At 35.6% G+C, this 21,281-nt stretch overlaps 1 protein-coding gene across 2 annotated transcripts in view; it reads left to right on the top strand.

Annotated features, from left to right (window-relative positions):
• LOC145681630 (uncharacterized) overlaps nucleotides 1-20,683 on the top strand; it is a 123,405-nt gene extending 102,722 nt beyond the window's left edge. For both annotated transcript variants that reach the window (XM_081753245.1, XM_081753244.1), the window contains 3 exons: nucleotides 6,272-6,360; nucleotides 8,697-8,850; nucleotides 19,955-20,683. In XM_081753245.1, coding sequence (XP_081609371.1) covers nucleotides 6,272-6,360; nucleotides 8,697-8,850; nucleotides 19,955-20,244 — 533 coding nt within the window. In that variant the 3' untranslated portion in view covers nucleotides 20,245-20,683. The remainder of the gene's footprint in view (nucleotides 1-6,271; nucleotides 6,361-8,696; nucleotides 8,851-19,954) is intronic.
• Nucleotides 20,684-21,281: the final 598 nt, after the last annotated feature.

Below are 21,281 nucleotides of genomic sequence, written 5' to 3'. Positions count from 1 at the left end.
ACCGTATTATGGTAGGTCTCCAGATGAAGACCCTATTTAAATCTTTGCCAGGTTTTCGGTCAATGTAGTTCTATTTATGAAAAACCCCATGAACGCTTTTTTAGTACAGAAGATTATAAACTTACCTTCGGCTTTTATGTGTACCTTCTTAATACAATCTTGTCTATAACTCAATCCACCTTGATTACCCGTAATACATTTAAACAACATATAAAAAGTTCGTAAATTTTTGTCCTTAAGTATTTGACTTATCTTTTGGCTAGAGATCCCTTCAGTACTCCACAAATCTCTCTTAATCATATACCTAATAAGATTTAACTCCTCTCTATCACTACCAAGGTAGCACAGTCACGCCATTAACACGTCTTTTTTGGGGGGGTTCCAATTCAAAATGACGTCGTTTGAAAATTTGGAACGTCTTTATCACGTACCAAAATGGTAACAAAAATGACGTGTTAAACATGACCTAAATTGTACGTGTTTATCACGTGCCAGAATGGGACAAAGAATCACGTGTCAAATATCACCAAAAATAGACGTCTTTTTTAGGTGCTGAATGCGCGGATGTTCCTCGTACTGTAACTGCAGTTTGAGCAGTGCATGGTGGGAATCGTGAGCCATAATTGCGTGGGGTTATGATAGTTTTGTGTGAATATAAACAATGTGTTTTGTTATTGAAGAACTATTGCCTGATAATCCAATTATAATACCCCACCACATCTGGGTCATCCCACGGAAATTTGTCCAGTCGTTTCGAACGGGCAGTTATAACAAGAGAACAACCTCAAAATACGTGGATTTTTGTGAAGTTAGATTCACCTGTGATAAAGGTCAGCTTTAAGACAAGTAAGTATAATTCCTATCCTATTCCTATCTAGGTGTATTCTGTGTAAAATTCAGCAGATTGAGGATTGTAATTGTGAAGATTAGCTCCTCTCATACAGCGCTAACTATGGTTTCTTATTACAGTGTATGAAAATACCATAGAAAGAACGAGGATGCCTCCATTAGGCTAACTTTAGCAGACGCCTCTACCAAATTAAATAGTTTTAAGGTAGAATACTATATAAAATATTAATAGTGAAGGTAGTAACATGATAATGTATGTGTTTAAACTCAATATACCGTATATGGGAGTGAGTATGCATGGGAAAGTATGTCATTCTTGGGTGCAGTTTTACTATACGCATACATACATTGTAAAATGTGCGAAAAAATTGGACAAGTCTTTAATTTGCCCATTTCACGTCGAGAACACGACCAACTAACCTCCGCGGAGCTACTAATCCGTTCCTACCACTACTACTTATACAATTGATCCGTATAATAAGGCTGCACGCATTGTGGAATATTTGCCAAGGCAAAAGACTGCTGGATTCAAGCAAAGAACGAGATGACAGTAAGAAGAGATGAGTTGATTTTGAGTTTAACGTCCCGTTCAGCAGCGAGGCTAAATAAGACGTGAGCCTACTGATTAACGTGGAATCCGAACCACGTCAGCTCCCGCCAGGAATCAAACCCGGGCCTCCTACGCCGAGATGACAGTAAGTGCATGCTTTTGGAGGCATTACTGGAACAGACAGTTCTACCCAATTCTGACACATTTATTACATTTTCAGGTTAGGTTAGACTTTTGTATTTCCTTTAGCAGAGCATGCACTAAGTGAGGTGCTCCATTACTACTTGCTGATTTATTTCACGGTGGTTAGTATAAATACAGAGTAGACATATGGCACATTGAGCACAGTGCATAAAACACGAAACTTTTCTAACTTTTGCTACGTGCCCACTAAAAAGCACACATGCATTCTATTTGAGTCAGGTCAGAAGCACAACAAGTGGGCCCGAGCACTATGCACTATGATTCTTCATGATTTTTATTTTTATTTTTCTGTTTCAGCGTTCGTATCTGTCATCATTGGGAGGAAAAATGATCTTTCTCCGATGATTGGTTTCCAAAGAGCTGAAGATGAAATTTAACTACCGCGGAAAAAGGGCGAAACTATTAAATGTGTTTTCCTTCATACGAAATCAATAGGAAAATTGCATCCCTTTTTATTTTATATTATTAAAAAATCTCTGTAGGTTTTAGATCATAACTAATAGATATGCATTGTCTACATATTTCTTGTTTGTATTACAAATAATATGGACAATTAGTATTTCTTCTTGCATTACAAATAGGATGAATAATTTTATACGACAAAAATGTGCACATTGTACATATAAAATTAATAAATATAGAATTCAAATTCACGGTTATGTGTTTCCGCTTTCATCCCTCAGAGATTAATTAATTTTAAGATGTACTTTCTTTCTCGATTTTTCACCTCCAAAGTAAAGGTGTCTTAAATTGGAGTTATAAAAGTTTATTCCTAAATTTTGCACTGTCAATAAAACCCATTGTGTTTGTGTGTTTCTGAATGTGAATGTGTATGCATGCGGGTTTTTGTGTTGTGTGTTTGTGTATGCATACTACGTAATAATGGATAGCTATAAAATTTATGGATGTTGTACGGTAATTTCATTAAGAAAAATGTACCAATAAATACACATGAATAAATTCCAGTGCCAAAATGTGTGGATTCTTCTTAGTACTGTAAGTACAATGATTCATTATTTTTCCATTTCATCTTTGTTTTTGCCATGTTTCGTCTTTTCTCATTCTTAAAAGCCATGTAGTTTTTTTGACAAGGGTGAGTCTTACATTCGAGTTTTTTTAATTTTTTTTCCAACTCGTCTCGGTTTTCTTTCTAACGTATGGCTTTAAATGTATCCTTTCGTGGAGCAAGCGCTGCCGTTTCTTTCCTGTAGTACTACGTATATAATTATTACTTGACAGCTATTGTATATTCGCTTCTTATACCACACATTAAGAGGCGAATATATACTTTTCAATAGGTTACTATCCAAATACTAAAAAACAGTAAAAATCAACAAGACTAGAGATGGTCAATTGGATATTCAAATCCCCAATCCATAGATAATATGAACCTTCGGAGAAACGCAATCTCCAAAATCTTGGTACAGACCAATCAAATAACCGACAATATTTTGACGTTCCCCAATGTGTGCTTTCGAGAGATGGTGGTGATGCATTTCGCTGTGGCAAGATCTTAGGGTTCTTAGGGTCTATCCTGATCTGTTATTTATTACAATAACCAAGTTGTCTTACTTATCTGGTATAGGAGCTTGTAAATTATTATGCACATTACAACACAATTGTATGTATAGTGATGGTGAAAAATCAAGCAGCAGTTACAAGGATAAATGTATTTTCATTATTTTTTTTACTCATAATGGTCGTTGTCCAGTTTTTATTTGTGGACTTTTTTTTACCCAAGAAAGGTGTTGCGGCCAGAGATCAGTTCAGCACTGTCAAAAAGAAAACGCAGTTAAGTAGAAAGAATAAGTATGATTTTTTCTTTTTGATCCTGTTTTTTAAAAATGTGTTATAAGCTGTGTGTGTTTTAGAGTAGATATTATTATTATTATTATTATTATTATTATTATTATTATTATTATTATTATTATTATTATTATTATTCAGTTCCATATGTCCATATCATCATCATAAATTAATGTGTATCCAATGTTGACATTAAGAATCTCGATCCATGTATAGTAGGATCTCGATTATCCGACACAGTTTCCGGGTTATTTGTTTCAACCACTATTCAACCGATCTATTTTCAATTTACGGGGGCAAAACTAGGTAACTCTAGTAGCCTAACCCCTAATTTTGGTGCAAATTGGTTGAATAGGGGCTGAGAAATAGCCTAAAAAGTGTGAAGAATAATCGAGGTAGTACATTCCTAATGTCAAAACTGCGGATGCACATCAATTTCTAATAGTTTTGACATTTGAAACTGAACAATCTTGTCAGAGTTCCATGATTTTTGAGACAGCGAGAAGGAAAAGGATGTAAGTGACATTTTCAATAGAGTATGTATGTGTCTAAAATTGATTCTGCACAGCAAAATATACAAACTACATAATGAAGTTCGGCGTAGAGCATTTACGGGTAGACATTCTATTGGACTGCGACGAGCTTCACCATCCAGTTTGTATATTTAGCTGTGCAGAATCCATTTTTGAGACCTCCATATTTTATTGCAAATGTCACTTACACCCCTTTGCTTCTCGCTGTCTCATTTCGAGAACAACCCCCCCCCCCTCCTCGACGTGTAAAAGACGTCATAGAAATCACGTCATATCCTATGACGTGTAAAAGACGTCATAAAAATCACGTCATAGAATATGACGTGTAAAAGGCGTCATAAAAATCACGTCATATTCCCGGACTTTTCCACGTGGGAAAAGACGTGTAAATCACGTCATGTTTGTGTGTATTTTACGGTGTTTTACACCAAAAAAAACGTCTTTTCGACGTCGGTGTGCTACTTGGGTACGAATATCAATAATCCTATCCTTAAAAAGAAGCAATCTACCAGAACTGTATTCCAACATCTATTACCCTCAAATTAACGAATTCCTCAAAAACGCGCTCAGATTTACTCCCACCTCTATCTAGCTGACCATAGTGACATCAGTTCTCACATTATCATCAATACTAACTGCCTGAGACGTATTCATATCGATATATAATATTACAATTTTACAACTCTTTAATTTTATTTAAAAGTGTGTTTTCGTAACCAGATCTTTCTTAAGTACTTTCTGAATATTTTTATCTACATTTTCGTTCAGAAAATAATTGTACTTCATGACTTTGTAGCAATACTTTTAATTTTCGAATTTGCAATTTCGATACAGATATCTCGTTTCCTTCATTCGCAATAATCTACTATAAATTTTCATTCACGAACTTTAAATCGTTAATCCATTCCTTCTCTTTCTCTAAACTACATTTTCCAAATAAACTACAAGCGTAATTACTTTTCTTTCTCTATTTAAGATCCCTGGAATTTAAGTATTTGACATTGCAATTCAGTATCAGTTCAGTTTCGATTTAATTTCTACAGCCACTCGTCTTCCAATTTCTCTGTATGAGTCACAATCTAACAACTACCAATATAATTAAAATATGGAGCATTGATAATCAATTGGAATATTTGTATGATTATGTTTATTAACGAAAATAATAATAGTGTTGGAATTAGCGAAAACCTAAGTAAAGATTTTAAGGAGGGTTACAAAATTGTCTGTAGTTTAATAATCAAGGAATTAAAAAGCTTAATAATAAACTTCTGAAACGCTCCAATAATGTTCCGTTAATCAAACTAACAATCTGGATAATGCATTTCCTACTCTTCAAATATTTAGATTCGCCATCTTGTGAATACGTACAACAATGTGTGATTCGTAGTGTGATTCGTTCTTTCCTTTTAATCACATGCAATTTCGACAAAGTTTAAGTTTTTCGACTCTGCAAATTCTGGAAATAGAGAGTTTCATACCTCCAGGCAGAAATTTAACACAACTTTGCTTAGAACATGTATTTGAAAATCCCTCTGTTTTTTCTTACGCCCCTACTGAACGGAGAATTGTGTCCACATTTTACGTTTCTACCTACAGTATTATGTTATTTATGACAGTGAGTGAGTATTTTATACTCTTTTATAATCATACGAATTATATATACTTTATTTTAGACATTAAATAATCTGTAAATTATATTTGCTAATGCCATATTTACATTCGTTGCTATTTCTTAATTAAATATTAGAGAAATAGACCATCATAACCAAAATTATAAGATTGTTTGTGGTATTTTGTTAAAAATGAAGGACACACAGTAACCACTACTGGATTTGTCACTGATTCGGTCTCAAATCGAATGTAATGCTTATATTGCAAAGGAAAATCTACCGTGTAGGACATAAGATTGAGCTATGCTGAAATGGCCACCGAGAAAAATGATATAATTGACTGACACTTGTATCGTTGGAGAGTTTTGAAGGATGTTGTGTACGTTTCTCATTGTCACAGGACTTGGAAGATTTGAGGCAACTCAACACTATTGTACAAGCCAAAGAACTCGCAATTCAATGAAACTCCACTGAGAAGAACCGGATTAAGGGCTGAACGTCTCTGTGGTATCCAGTGTGTTCATTTTTAAAAAAAAAAACTGTATTGCTCTGAAAACCAATAACCGTGTTTTCTATTTTTCCCGACAATTTCAGTCTTCTCTGCTCTCTAGCTACAAAATATATACAGTTTAGTTTTCAATCAAATTGAAATTGAATTAACCCTATTTTCAATTTCGTGATATGGAAACACTTTCATTAACTCTTTTCCTCTCTTACAGAGACTTTTCTACGTTGCTTGTACGCAATTATCGGAGTTGTGGCGTTCATTATGGTCATCAATATTTCTCTTACAATCGCTGCGTTCAAGGTAAGACTTTCTTATTGGATATAGTTCATTAAACTTTGTAAGACGCGAAGAAAAATATAAAGATCAGATCAATTTTCATCAATGACTTAATTTCAGTGATGCTTACGCAATCACTCAGTTGCAATGTTAAAGATGTATGCATGCACAATAAATCAATTTTCCTTGAGTCTAAATGGTCCTTACCACCGTGGGTATGTTGATTGATAAAAATGTTTCTCTTACATAGGTATAGTATTGGTGTGATTGAAATGACATTCTTTCAGTTTTAGTGATTAAGCACATTGTGTAACGCAAGCAGGCGATGGATGAAACGAACGTCAGTGACTTCAGAGGTACCTAACATTGGTTTAAGCCACCGTATTTTTTATAACATTGGTTAACTGAGATTGGTTTAAACCAGAGTCACCAATATAGCCTATAAGTGCAGTTGATCCTTAACATAGGAAGTACCATTTCTTTTAGAAAAAGAGGTGAATTACATTTTAAAAAAAACTCTTTTAGTTTTACATCCCACGTTTTGAGACATTCTTATTACCAATACTATGTAAAATTACTTAGAGTTGCATTTGTGGTTTTAAAGATAAAAATTATTTCCAAAGTAGAAACCCAGAACTTCATAATATTTACAAAATATTACAAATAATACCCAAGTAATAAATTTAAAAAGCAGATTTTTTTATACGAAAAGGTTTAAAATATATATACTTGTATACACATTTCATACAATAACTGTACAAAATTGTTTTCCGTTCTGTACTGTAACATTTAAATGGGAGCACAAATCTCGAATTCAAGATTTAATCATCTTTATTTAATTTATTTCTAACATGCAGTTCTCCATGCCCTACTCACAACAGTCATAAGTCACAAAAATCAATAACGTATACGAACTGACGGACAGAGAAATTCCATTTACTAGATCTCCTCCCCTCAAAGAAAATAATAATTGTTTGAGAGGTAATGAGCCTCAGAAATTGTTAAAGATAAAAATAGATTCATGATCTAAGCCATCATGTATTAACTGCACTTTTCAAGGAAAGTGCATAGGAAACCTAAAGACTAAATAAATAATTAAAAATGAAACAAATAAATTATTTCCACAATGATATATTTATAATTAAGACTTCGAAAATTATGAAGGCTTTTGAAATATGAAAATTTTTCTTGTGCTGTATGCTCATCAAACTTAGAAATCTTTAACTAGCAGAAGTATCCGGCATCGCACGGGAAAAATAAGGTTTATGCAACATCTTATGATATAAACAAATGCATGATATAAGTAATACTCTCGGATGCGCTTCTTCATTCTAGAGAAGTAAGACACCTATTTGTCGTACGACAAATACGAAGTTAATGCAAGAGAATTTACAGATATGAAAAGTGTGCAACCCAGGCAAACGGTGGGATTGCCTATCACCCAGAAAATAGGATTCACTCTACATATACGTATACGAAATTGTGCTTGCGTAAGTCAATTGAACTCAAAACAACCAACCTTAAGGTTATATGCTCTAATTGGAATTTCTATTGACAAATCACAATCAGACTTGCTCTTGTTTGTATTTGCTCTTTGCGTTGTGAAACAAATGTCTCTGGATTTTGTTTCTCAAATGTCATGATTAATCTTCTAATACATTGAAAGAACCCACTGTGCACAATTCAGCCTAGATTGAAGAACTGTATATCTATGACTCTTCAGACTACCTTTCTTTCGTCGACATCGGCGACAGAGACTTGCACTGACAACTAATGTTCTTAAATTCAAAGTCTTACTTTAATACTCGTGTCTCATCAGCACTGATGCATTCAAAAACTGTACGGAAGCTTTTAGAGAAATAAAAGATATTCCTTCGTACTTCCATGTGCACTACTTCCAATACTCGTTCGCCAGTGATTGACCACTTTTGAACTGATTCTTTCCACGTCAAATTCTTTGGTGATAATACAGTGCTCTCTTGTACACTTGGATATGTATGGAAATTGTTTTTGACGACGATTTCCCCAACCGCTAGTCATACATTTTAATAATATGTTAAGAAGATTTTATTTCCTTTATCTTAACACTAACTTATTTACGTTTATTATAATATTTCTTTAAAGTATTATACATATAGATTATGTGTATGTACAAACTTATACACAAGTGTTCCAATTACAGGAGCAACATTTATGTAATTTGCAGTAAATAAATATTGAGCTGCAGATTAAAGACGCAAATTTTGCACGCGGCATTTTAGGATAAACTAGTGTTCTAAATATTTTTATTTGTTTTGTGCGATTAAATGTCTTGAGAAACAAATGTGCGTTGAGAATTGTATATTCATTTTCTATTGCAGGAAAAACATAATATGCTTATTCCATGGTTAATCGTAACGATGTTCGCGTTTCTTACACTATTTGTAACTCAATTTATAATTGCAATGCCCTTTTTTAAATCTGGTTTGACTTATCATGGAATCATAATTTTGGGTTCTCATCTTCTTCTAGAAGGTAAGATATTTGCATATTATATATATATATATATAATATAGATAGATATAGATATATTGTTTGTATAAGGTCTCTAACGCTATGTAAGTTCTACATTCTTAGAGCTATTACTAACTAAAAATTAGAATATATTAATTTTTAACAAATCTTCAGATAACAGTCCCATTAATATTTATTCTTAGTTTTGAAGTTTGACTATAAATAATTCGATACACGAAATTGCTGATACTCTCCCTCACCAAAAATTATATTATATTGATTTCGTAATTTTTAATATTTTGAAAATGTATCCATTTGTGATCTGTACTACTAATTCGATTACTCGTTCACAGATACAACTAATTTTAAAAAAAGAAATTCGCGTTGAGGGATTTTCACCACTCCATTAAATACTACAGTATATCTTACGAAAATATTAATACTACAGTACGTTATTGAATTCTTAATTTTTTTCCTAATCGTGACCGTTAATACAAATACAATGTCCTTTAATGATCAACGAAGTTGGTAAACTGTAATTAGATTCAACGTTTTACATCTCTGAGAATTTGATTTTTAGATCCCAAAAATGTCGACGTTTATTCCGTGCTTTTATCTGTATAAGACATTTGAACTAATAGCCTTTACACAAAAGACAATTCTTATGAGATTATTTGTAGTGAAGACAAACATATCAAACATGACATGTAATAGATAAATCTTTAATCAACTGGCAACTCTGAAAATTGATAACGAAAATATCAGCTAAACTGCGATGGCCTTCAAAAAACATTTGGAACAGCTTACATAACCAACATCGCTCTACTCCAATTACTATAGAGAGAATCACATTGATTAGAAAGAAAAATGAAGATTTCACCTCTTATGTACTCTTTTCAAAACAGCCTTTGGATTTACAAAATATATCCTAACTGCGGAAATAAATCGATGAAATATGACTAATTTAATGCAAACAAAAGTGGCATCGTTAGTAACACGTAACTAAGTGTAACGAAAGAAAATATACATAGTGTATTACAATCCGTTCCATAGTCACTTCATAAACAAGATCTTTTTCTTAGTTTTAATTTCAAGTAGTGGAAAGTATATCTATTTCACGAAAAGAAACTTCTAAGGCAATACATGCAATATAAACTCCACCTGCACAGTAAATGAATACGATTGCTTCATTAATCTTTCATATCTCCTTCAGACTCCATATAAGTGTTATGGAATGTAGATTCAAATGACTCCTCCTTCGTGGCTAAGTGGTTAGCATACGCGCATTTGGCCTCGGAAGACACGGGTTCGATTCCCGGCAGAAGCTCATGTGCTTCGGATTACACGTTGATCAGAGGTCCCGTCTCATATAGCCTCTCTGCTCAAAAGGGACGTTAAACTCAAAATCAACTCAAATGCTTCAACTGTAATCGCAGATCAGCCAAAGCACGATAACACGAGATAGAGTTGCCCAGTATACTAACAATGTCGACATTTACAATACAAATATCCTATTATCATTTTAGCTCTTTTAAACGAAAAGCTCAAATTTTTAATTAAAAGATAATATCTTTCTACTAATACATTTTTATTAACGCTTTCTTTCTGGCGTGATATTAAGACAATTTTTCATTAAATACATATCGGTAGCAGGAATACCTCCACAGTTTGGAGCAGATTGTAAAACTTTGTCTCATATAGATTATAGGTACAGCATTTAATAAAAGGAGCGTCCGCAATCGACTCCCACTACCAGATCTATTATAAAAGCTTCCACTATAAAAGTGTTTTTACAAAATATTCTCTCTAATATGGAAGGTTAGAAATAGGTAGTCTTTTGACCGTAAGGTCGCAGACAGGATCTCTACAGAACCTCGTAGCCGGCTAGCAGAGTGCACATAAGGAACCAATCCACCGTAGCAAGCAGAGGTGGGTTAAGGGGTCAACAGAGCCCCGTAGCAGGCTGAGCGGCTGAGGTTAGGATTCCCAGACAGAGCCCCGTAACAGGCTAAGCCAGGAGATAGGATAGGCGTTATCCCGAAGAAGACTTGAGGCCTGGGGTTAGGTTACTTCAAAAGTCCCGCAGCAGACTAGAGAAGGGTCACCGGAAAACTGGTATCGAGTTTTTTTCGTCCATCCAATCTATAGGGTCCTTTGGGTGGCGATGGCGCTGCTGCTCCGATGTCGTCTTCTGCTCCATGGGAAGGGAAAGAAGCTATGGTCTGCGTGTGACTGTAGATTCATCTGGTGGGAGATCCCCTTGCCGAACCACGTGGTGGTGTTTGTAAACACTGATGCGTAGAATTGTTTGTTTACAACATCACATAGGATATTACAATATCCTCAAGGAAAAAATTGACAGCACCTTAGGACATCTGAGTGTCCAAATTGGGGAAACTCTCTTAAGTTTCGAAAATTTGAACTATAATGGGAGCAAATGTCAAGTACCTGAGAAAGTTATTTGTATTTTGAATTACCTATAATACTATTACTATCACTATCTCTATTCTCTAAATGTTTTTCCTCGACTTCCGACTGACAATCAGACTCCTCAATTTTACATGTGCATTTGCCATTCAGAAACTCTTCTCACCTTAACAATATCATTATTATTAAGAACGGATTCAAACTTTTTAGTTATTCATTCATCTCTTATATTCACTCCCTAAATTTCCTATAGGATTCACTTCCTGATATCCCCATTCACAATTAACCATCTAGTTAATTTATACATACATTGCTGTACCGTTACTCTTCTTACTTCTACGATAACACCGTTATTAATACGGTCAAACTGAATTTCAAGGTATTATTGTCCTACTCGCCAATTGACAACTTGGCCTTCAATTGGAATTTACCATGGTTCTGAATTTAGTATGGACGATCCCACTGAGGAAAATCATGTCATACATTGTGTTTCCCCATAGGCTATTTGAAACTCTTCTGGGCAACTACTGTTATCACTGACTCGCACCATTTGTATTTGTTCGCTTTATGACTAAACTTTAAGACTGTATTCAGAATGTCCTCCTCAACATCTACGAGTTTCATCCTCATGGCTACTTGTGGTTTGATTCAGAGTTTCTACCCTGGCCTCAAGTCGATCAATTTCATTAAAATATCAATTACTCCAGGTCCAGGTTTCTTCAACCTTTTATGGAATGTTTGAGCTATCCGACGACAGTGGTTAGCCCAAGCAGATTCTCAATTATCGGGCGATTCCTCATTTTTCCAATTCAACTGCATTGATGTAGTATCTATTATTTCGTCTGACTACTTTTTTTCCCTCGCGTATATATAAGTAACTACTGGTATGTATATATTTACTGTCAATAGTGGAATTTACAGTGTTGATAAAAAATATTGAATCATTTATCTCCTTACTCCATTTTGTGTACTGCTCTCAATGACGAGACAATTTTCGCGTTGACTTCTATAGATACTTTTCCAGTTTCGGGCTGTACACCTTGCAAATCAATTGCTAGTGAATAGATATCCGTTTCTATTTTTTCTTGCACTTTCCGTATCCTCCTGACACCCTGCGTAGAGCCGGCTCTACAAAACATCACGACATAGGCCAGATCGTAAGTGTGGATAACTCGAGCTCTGTTAAGTTGAAACCTTTCGTAGGGTAATTTCTACCCTTCAAATGTTGCTTCGGCTGACAAACTATAACAGAAGTGCCTTATGTTGTGCAATTGGACAGCAGTTAAGATCAGGGCCGTAACTTGAGGAACGTGTAGTTTACACTTTAATTTATGCGAGAATCATATACGAAACGAACATGAAATTATAAATGAAACATCAAACAAGTTCACTACATTATATAAACAAAACAGCATACAAAACGTAGTAAATAAATCAAAACGGAGTCGTGAAATGATTTCGGTGAAAGATGCCTACTATTAGGAGCCCTAGAAATAATATGTATTCGTATGGCTTTGAGATTTGTCAATATTGTAACCTCAATTAATTCGCCATGTATGAAACGGGTCCAGGGGCGTAACTAACGGCTCCGAAGACCTTGCAGTGCAAGAGGGCCCACAGATTCAAAGGGTCAAACAAGAGTAAGAGAAAGATTGAAGGAGGAGGGCCGAGAATTAGAAAAAAGTTTTTTTTTAGGGGGCCCAAATACGCGTACTAATTCTTGCCCGCCCAGAAAAAATCTAAGTTACGGCGCTGGTTAAGATTCCCACAGCTTTATGTGGGCGACTTCCTCTGGGCGTAAGATTCATTTTAACTTGCTCTATACGTCCATTTACTTGCATTATTACTTTTGTAGAGCCCTTCAAATTTAGATGTTTTTAAATGTTCGAAAAACTGTAGCATCCTTCATTTGTAAAACTATATAATAAATAACGTACCGTATTGTATGTATTCGATTAGTACGTAGACTTTGTATTTATAATGGACGGATATACTACCAGTTGAAAAGAAACTATACATTTATATTGGATTGGAAACACTTTTAACTATGCGGTATTACAGAGTATGTCAAACAATATTCCTGTCAATATATGGATCCCTCCAACTTTCACCGCATAATAACAATTAGCTTAAAAAGTCATAAGGATATATCAATATAAATGACTCTTCACCCTACATTCAGGGTTGGTCGAAAGTATTGTGAGAGTCCGGTGTTAATGATACACGTGGACGGAATAAAATCAAATTTTGGATATGGCCAACGGCGCACAACACTATACTAAGTAAATTTTTATCCATCATTGGAACATCTTGGATTCTTCCACACTGGATATCACACCATATATATATATAAGCTACACTTTAATTTATGCGAGAACCATCCTACAAATGATAAATTTGAACATGTCACACTAGTAATTAATCATCATGGATACTTATAACGAGTACCTCATGCGTTAAAAATTCTCTCTTGTCCTTTGTCTATCTCAACACAACGAGTCTGTCTTGTCGTGTGTGTTAACTTAGAAAGAAGATGTGAGAAATTTTATGTAGCCTCAACTGTATACCGAATCGAAAATGAAGTATCCTCAGAAAGTGAAGGTTTTGATAAAATTATGACTGACATTATTAATGGCCCTATTTGACGTGAATTCACTTTGAGAGATTAAGAGTAATTGGCAATGCTTCGAAAAAAGACAAATTCTGCCACATAAAAATTATTTAGATGCAACACAAGTAGCACTACTGTATTATGGGTAAGATGTTCGACAGTACTTACATGAAACATTACCATATTGATGTATTGAAAGACGAGTTGTGACGCATTGGCTTGAAAAATGTACTTATTTTCAATACCTAGATTACTTTCTAATTAGATTACATTGAGGATAATGCATATCAAATAAAACCACATACCCTGAAAACGTATGCGCGTATTGTAGACGGAATTAGATATCCTGGTCGAAACGTTCTATAATATAAATTTTCTAGTACCGTTTAACTTTTATATGAAAATCGACAGAAAGCAGTTCGAGTATATGGTTGACGCATTTTGTAAGTTAATATAATGTCTTTCTTCATGGCCATTTCAATTTGCACTGTACAATTTCGCAAAGGTAAATAAGGAACATATTTTTCATGGCTTATACTACTAGAGGCAAACCATAGTACACTCAATCTCGCAAAAGAATACAAAAGGTGAAAGTGCAGTTCATTTTATCATTTGAGAAAATACATTCTAGGTTAAAAAATTCTCTTTTTCTTGTGCAGCACATATCCCTTTCAATTCAATGGTATACGTATGGGATATCCAATGTAGATTTATCCAATTTTTTCACCCAGGCGACCTACAACGATCACCGAGAACCTGTCCAGCTGGGGACAGAAAATAATAAATTATTGCTTAATATTAGTGCAAATTCAAGCTGTCTACAGCTATAATAGACACTGGGTCTAGTCTTAGTTTATTGTCAAGACGGGACGTACCCCAAATTGCAAATTGATACCATTTCAGATCCATATCAGAGGCATCGCTAACAAAGTACTGACTTTGTGACTTTGAAGGAAATGGCTTTAATGAAATTCAAGATTCGCACCACTACCTTTTCACGTTACTTTCGCATTATAGATGCGGACTTAAGTCCGATTGTCGGGAACGACCTTTTGTTCAAATAGACCTGAAGCATAATTCCATATCATTATATAGAAAACCTTGCAAGCCTGCTTTTCCCAAGGGAAAAAAGAAAAGGAAGAAATGTCACAACAAACTACTCATTATTTGTATTTGCAGAGAAATGCAGACGTAACAGCACTTAATAAACTTACGATCTCAGAGAAATCACATTTCTACTTCCATGTTTCAATTCCGAAGAAAAATAATGGCGCAGCATTTTACATCATAATTTCACTACAATCGTTGTTAACGATACGGATTAGAGGCATTGACCATGAAAATACCAAGTAACGAGCTTACGGTATTAATTTCAAATCCAACAGCTCACATGATAACTTTAAATGAAGGTACACCAGTTGCGTATATAGAGGAGGGCGTGGAAGAATCTTCTTTCAAAATAGAAGACGACGATAAAAAACATCAATTTAGAACACAAGAAGAGATACGGGAAAGATTAAAACAGACTGCTAACACTTTTAACATATACCTTCTTGATATAAATCCTGATTTAGCGGAATACTAGCGAATAGCTGTAAGGAACTTATTACACAAATACAGGGACGTTTTTTCATACAGTCCAGAGGATATAGGTTATTTTAGAGGATATGAACACAAAATACTTATAGATAAAAGTGCGCCATTCCATCATCGCTCACCACCTATCCCATTAGGGATAAGAAACCAAATTGATAATCAGATACAACAACAGCTAGATTCCAAAGTCATAACTGAGACACAGACGAGTAATTTCTCTTTGCCTCTAATTGCGCTCAAAGAGTCAAACAGTTTAGGTTTCAGGCTTGTGTTGAATTTACAGACATGTAATAGCTATACCAGATATTTGAGCATGCCGTTTCGGTCTAGAGAGGACGTTTTGCATGTCTTAAAAGAGAAAACCCTAATAACAACGCTTGAAATTTCTCAATCGTATTTTTTGATAAAACTGCACCTAAATAGCACTAAATACATGACTTTCGAGGAAAATCATACACGCAAAAGCTATAAATTACTTAGATCCGCAATGGGCCACTGTTTCGCTTCCTAATCTTTAACGATCGTCATTGAAATGCTATTAGACGGCCTACCAAAAGGCATAACCAATTTTGCTGATGACATCCTGATCGGTTCGTATACATAGGAACAACATCTCTCAGATTTGGAGCTTTTATTCCAAAAATCATGGACCCACGACTTCCGAGCCAACCCCAAGAAGAAACAGCTGTAATATTGAGAACTCCCTTTATTAGGATTCCTTTATCTGGAGAAAAGATAAGCACCACACCGAAAATAGCATAGATGATCAAGAATTTTAAAAACAGACTACTAAACGAATACTTAAGAGCTTTATAGGCCTTTCCTCTTATCTACGAAGTCATATTAAGGACTTCAAGGCCAAGGTAGAACCTTTTCCACTGCTCGTTACTAAAAATGCTAAATTTAAATGGCCTGAAAAACACGATGAATTATTCGAGAAGCAGAAGGAATATATTTTGAATGTTCCATCTCTCTACCGTTTCGACGAAAACCTCGAGATAACGCTCCACACAGATGAATTCCGACTTCAGCTAGGAGGGTTATTAGCTAGTTATGACCCCAAAACTTACGAACAAAAAATTGTCTCCTACTGTAACCGTCGCCTTACAAAAAACGAAATCAAAAGTTCAGTCTGGGAAAAAGACTTATACGCTATTATTTATGCTCTGCGTAAATTCAGATATTTCCTACTTAATCGTAAATTTAAATTGGATACAAACGCAAAAAGTCTAACATTTCTGCGTAAACACCCAGACAGGGTAAGAAAATACATACGCTACAGATTTTCTTAGCTGACAATAATTTTGACATTTACCATATGGAAGGAAAGAAGCATCCGGCCGACATTATCAGCCGCTTAGAACAAAATAGTGATGATACTCCAGAACCGACGGACCCACATCAGGAGACCGACGATCTACATGCATACCGTTCCAATTCTCTAGAAGAACCCATTTTTCAAATACAGTAACCAGGATCTTTCAAGAACTTATGGGAAGAGCAGCGCAAAGATGAAGCATACGCTGAACTAATAGCAGTTTTGGAAGGGAAAGAACCGACAAAATGTTCTAACACGAGGGCAGCCAATTATTTTCGATTAAAAGACAACCTATTGTATCGTACACAGAAACACCCAGAATTTGGAATACATTATCTTTTGTGTATCTCGAAAAGCTCGAGTACATTGGTTCGAGTCTATTCACAAAGACCCGTGAACGCCTCATATCGGATTTTCAAAATCATATAAGACAGACATTAAGTAATATTACACGCCGAACATGAAATCATACGTAGCATTTAGAATCAAATATTGCAGAGAAAAGCCCAAAAAAGCCACAAGGAGAACTCGTTCATCATCCACCAGGCCTCACAGAAGAAAGATGGTTGTTTGACAATTTAGGACCTTATCCACACGAAGAAGAGAAACCAAAATATGTTTTAGTAACCATGAAAACAAAGGCACGTTATATAGTGACGAAAGCTGTTAATAGCATCACGGCAGATAGAAGTGAACAATTCTTATTGGAAGAAATTATTTTAAAATTTGGCGCCTTTCATTTCCTTCATCTCGGCAAACACCCAGTGCAAAGAGCGAAGAAACTTAAAAAATTAGCAGAAATATATAACTTTGAATTTAAGTTCTGCCCTGCTTTTAATCACCAGGATATAGGTTTAGTGGAGATCATGAACAAAGCTTTACAGAATTCTTTAAAATGTTTCCTCCAACAAAATCACGGTATATGACCAAAACTGTTACCCTACATAACTAATGGTTTAAACAGTTTCGTCCAATTGCGAACGAATGAATCAAGCTCATTTTTAATGTACGGATACCAGCATAGGGCAATCAGCGATTGTCAATTACAGACCGCTCCTCAGCTACAGGTTGAACGGGACCAACTTGTAAAACTAAGAGGAAAAGTAGGGCAAAATTTACTAAGGGCCCCCGAACAGCAAAAGATGTATTTTGACAAAAACCTTCCACAATGGAGATATAGTACTCATTTATTTCCCCTTTCGAAGAATTGGAGAGTCATCACAATGGAGTTAAAATATTCATTTACTTCCCCTTTCGAAGAATTGGAGAGTCAACACAATGGGCCGATAGATACTTCGGACCGGCTACAATTATCTCAAAACTAAATAATAATCTCTATCGAGTCAGCATGCTTCATGACTTCAGAGAAACAGAACAGAATATTTCCATCGACAGGGTTAAGCCATATCATGCCGCCGAGTAATATATACAGGGATAATGATGACGAATACAACAGCTAGGAAGAAGATTACAAGAGATAAGAAGAGCAGAAAAGAAGAATAACATGATTCTAGCAGCTACGAACAAGCAACACGCGACAAGCATTATTTGCGTTTCTGCGACAGAAGAAAAAAAAAAAGAGAAGCAAAACTTTGAATAGTAGAAAACAAGATATGAAATACGATATCCTGTCTATTTGAAGTGATCAAATCTAGTACGCACCTTAGTCTTTACATTGCAAAAGATCCCTTGTCTTTTCTCACTCTTTATAATTCCTCACCTTCCTGCATTCTGCCATTCGAACGGCCTGTACACGAACAATTTCCTTCGAACAAGATTGCAGGCCAGCATTTTTCTATTCCCCTCCAACGAACGAACTTTACAACACCAGCAGCAACATTTTTCTCGCTTCTCCGCTGCGAATCATAATTGTTAATAACATATTGACCAACATATACAGTGTGTTCAGAAAATTAGGATTTTTAGTTGGCAAACTTTTTTCCGGCGTGACTATGTTTACCATCGAGTGACTTTAACCACTATATGAGTGTGTTCTGAAATTCACTTGCTACGACTAGTAAGAACTAGACGGAAATTAGAAACCTTTTAGCACCCTATGGCGTGCGAACTTCACAAAATATGCTACATCCATTACCATCAGTGACGTAGTTATAATTATTATTTATAACCACCAGAGCTTCGACAGCCTCTCCTTTGAGCGAGATGACGTGATATAGGGATCCTGCTTAGATTAAGAGGACAAACTGTCAGTGTTCCAAGGTAAACATTCATTTTTACTTTATTTGTGTGATTGTGTCTCATACAGTGATATCAGTAACCAGTGATTCTAAATTCGATTTTGTGTTTCAGTGTTTAAGTGAATTTCCAGTGTATGTTGTGACCAATATGCAGATTCCACATGATGGCACAAAACATAATCCGGTGGCTTATTTTTTTTCTGCGCCCGGGGGTGTAATAAGGATTCCCACGTCGCCGTCCATGCAATAGTCATGCGTACTACACGTGTTAATAATATTTAACACAAACAAGCAGACGACGGTCCCGAAGAGGAGTCGCCCACCATCGCCAGCAGTCGGCAAGACGGAGATCGCCGATGGCAGCCGACACTACAAGATAAAAGGAAGACAACGAGCATCAATCTACCCAGGTTGATCGAACCACCTATATCCCTCTCACGACACTTGGTCACCGACAGGTACCCATCCTTAAGCCCACGACGCTTGGTCATCGGGTTCCTTTCCTCTTTCTCACAACGCCTGGTCAGCGAGAGAGAGACCTAATCTAGACCCCTCTGACGACGCTTAGTCGCCGAGAGAACCTCACTTGCAAAACCCAGGACTCTTGGTCAACGGGTTCCTCTCTTAATCTTATCCAAATATACATTAGAGGAAATACTTATTATGTGTATATAAGAAGACTTTTATAATAAAAAAGGTGAAGGGAAAGTCCAAATTCCGAGTACATTTTAATTGTTCTACCCAAGAAATTTCACAATATCTTAAAACGTGGTTCAGTTCAGAATACAGTCACAAATTGCATAACTCCTTATAAGAAATTTCAGATACAATATCTCTTGATAAGCTAGTAGGTATCATTCTTCCTCCCTACTGCAGCCGCGAATGTAATTGCAAGTTAAAGCATAGTAAATTAATTACCTTATTTCACATTTCAGATCATGCTTTTAATATTACAATATTTTCTTTATTTTGCAGGTGTTCTTCTCTATATGATTATTGTTGTGTTCAGTTACTACATGGAACTTACAAAACCAGAAAATGAAGATCAACCACAAGTAGAAGTAGAGCAGAATTATACGGCACCACAGAGTACTCCGATACAATATAGTGCCCCTGTTCAGTACGATGTAACGCAGCAGTACGATTTTAGTCAAGAGTACAGTTTCCCACAGCAGTACGATGTCCCTCAACAGTACGGAGCCCCTCAGTACGATACCTCAGGGTCGTACGGTACTCCGATAATATACGGCACTCCCATGCAATAAATGCGCCACTCAATCAATGTAATTATTAAAGTATACCTTTTTATCTACTAGGCTTTAATATAATGAATGAAATAATATGAAATAAATTCCTGCGTAACAGATTCATGGCTAACAGGTTCCATTAATGTGTCGTAGGTACTGCCTCCCAAGTGCCAAGAATACCAACATTTCATGAAGTAGAATAACCTGTATTTACATTTTCAACAGTAGATGTGATAGGCTATATTTTAGTTGAAAAATCAAGTCTTCAGATATAAACAATATTTTATGATTGTTACTACATGATCATCTTTACTTCTAATAAGAATCAAATCTCTCTCTCTCTCTCTCTCTTTCTCTCTCTCTCTCTCTCCCTCTTACTCTTGTCTCTATGTGTGCGTGTGTGTGTGTGAAATACAATATGTTATTTCGTGTGATTTGTAAATTAAATTAGTATCAGGTAATACGACAGATTGTTTCGAAAAACCTTGCAACCTGTTCCTAAGTTAATATGGATATCTAGGTACAGACAGCTGCACAGCTTTTGGCAAAGCTAAATTTTGCATACTGCAGTGTTACTCCCGAGAAGCATAGATTGTAAAAACTTAAACCGTACATAGAAATTAATACTACAGTAGTGCTACAATTGTAAAACAACGAGCTCTTGCATTAAAGAAACTGTTTTACTGATTGGGAAAAGCTTTCGACGTTGTGAAATGGACAACGTTTCTCAAAATACTTGAAGAAACCGGACTTCATCGGAGAGACCGAAGAATTATTCGAGAACTATATGTAGGGCAACAAGTGAATTTACGTTTGAATCTAGGAGAAACTAATAGTGACGGAGATTGGAAGTGGAGTCAGACTGGGATGTGTGTCGTCCCAATTATTCAAAATTTACAGTGGATGTTTTATGAACGCAGAATTATGGGGATTGGTAAGCATATCACTATAAGCACCAGGTATGCAGATGGCACGGTTATTACAGCTAGAACAGAAGAAAGACTACATGGGATAATGGAGAATATAGTTGACATTGGGAAAATAGATAAAGTGAA

This window comes from Thermobia domestica, chromosome 3 (assembly GCF_964235325.1).
Source record: "Thermobia domestica chromosome 3, izTheDome1.hap1.1, whole genome shotgun sequence".
NCBI classification, from domain to species: domain Eukaryota; kingdom Metazoa; phylum Arthropoda; class Insecta; order Zygentoma; family Lepismatidae; genus Thermobia; species Thermobia domestica.
The sequence above is the reverse complement of the archived record's forward strand: the minus strand, read 5'-3'. Positions and strand labels throughout refer to the sequence as shown.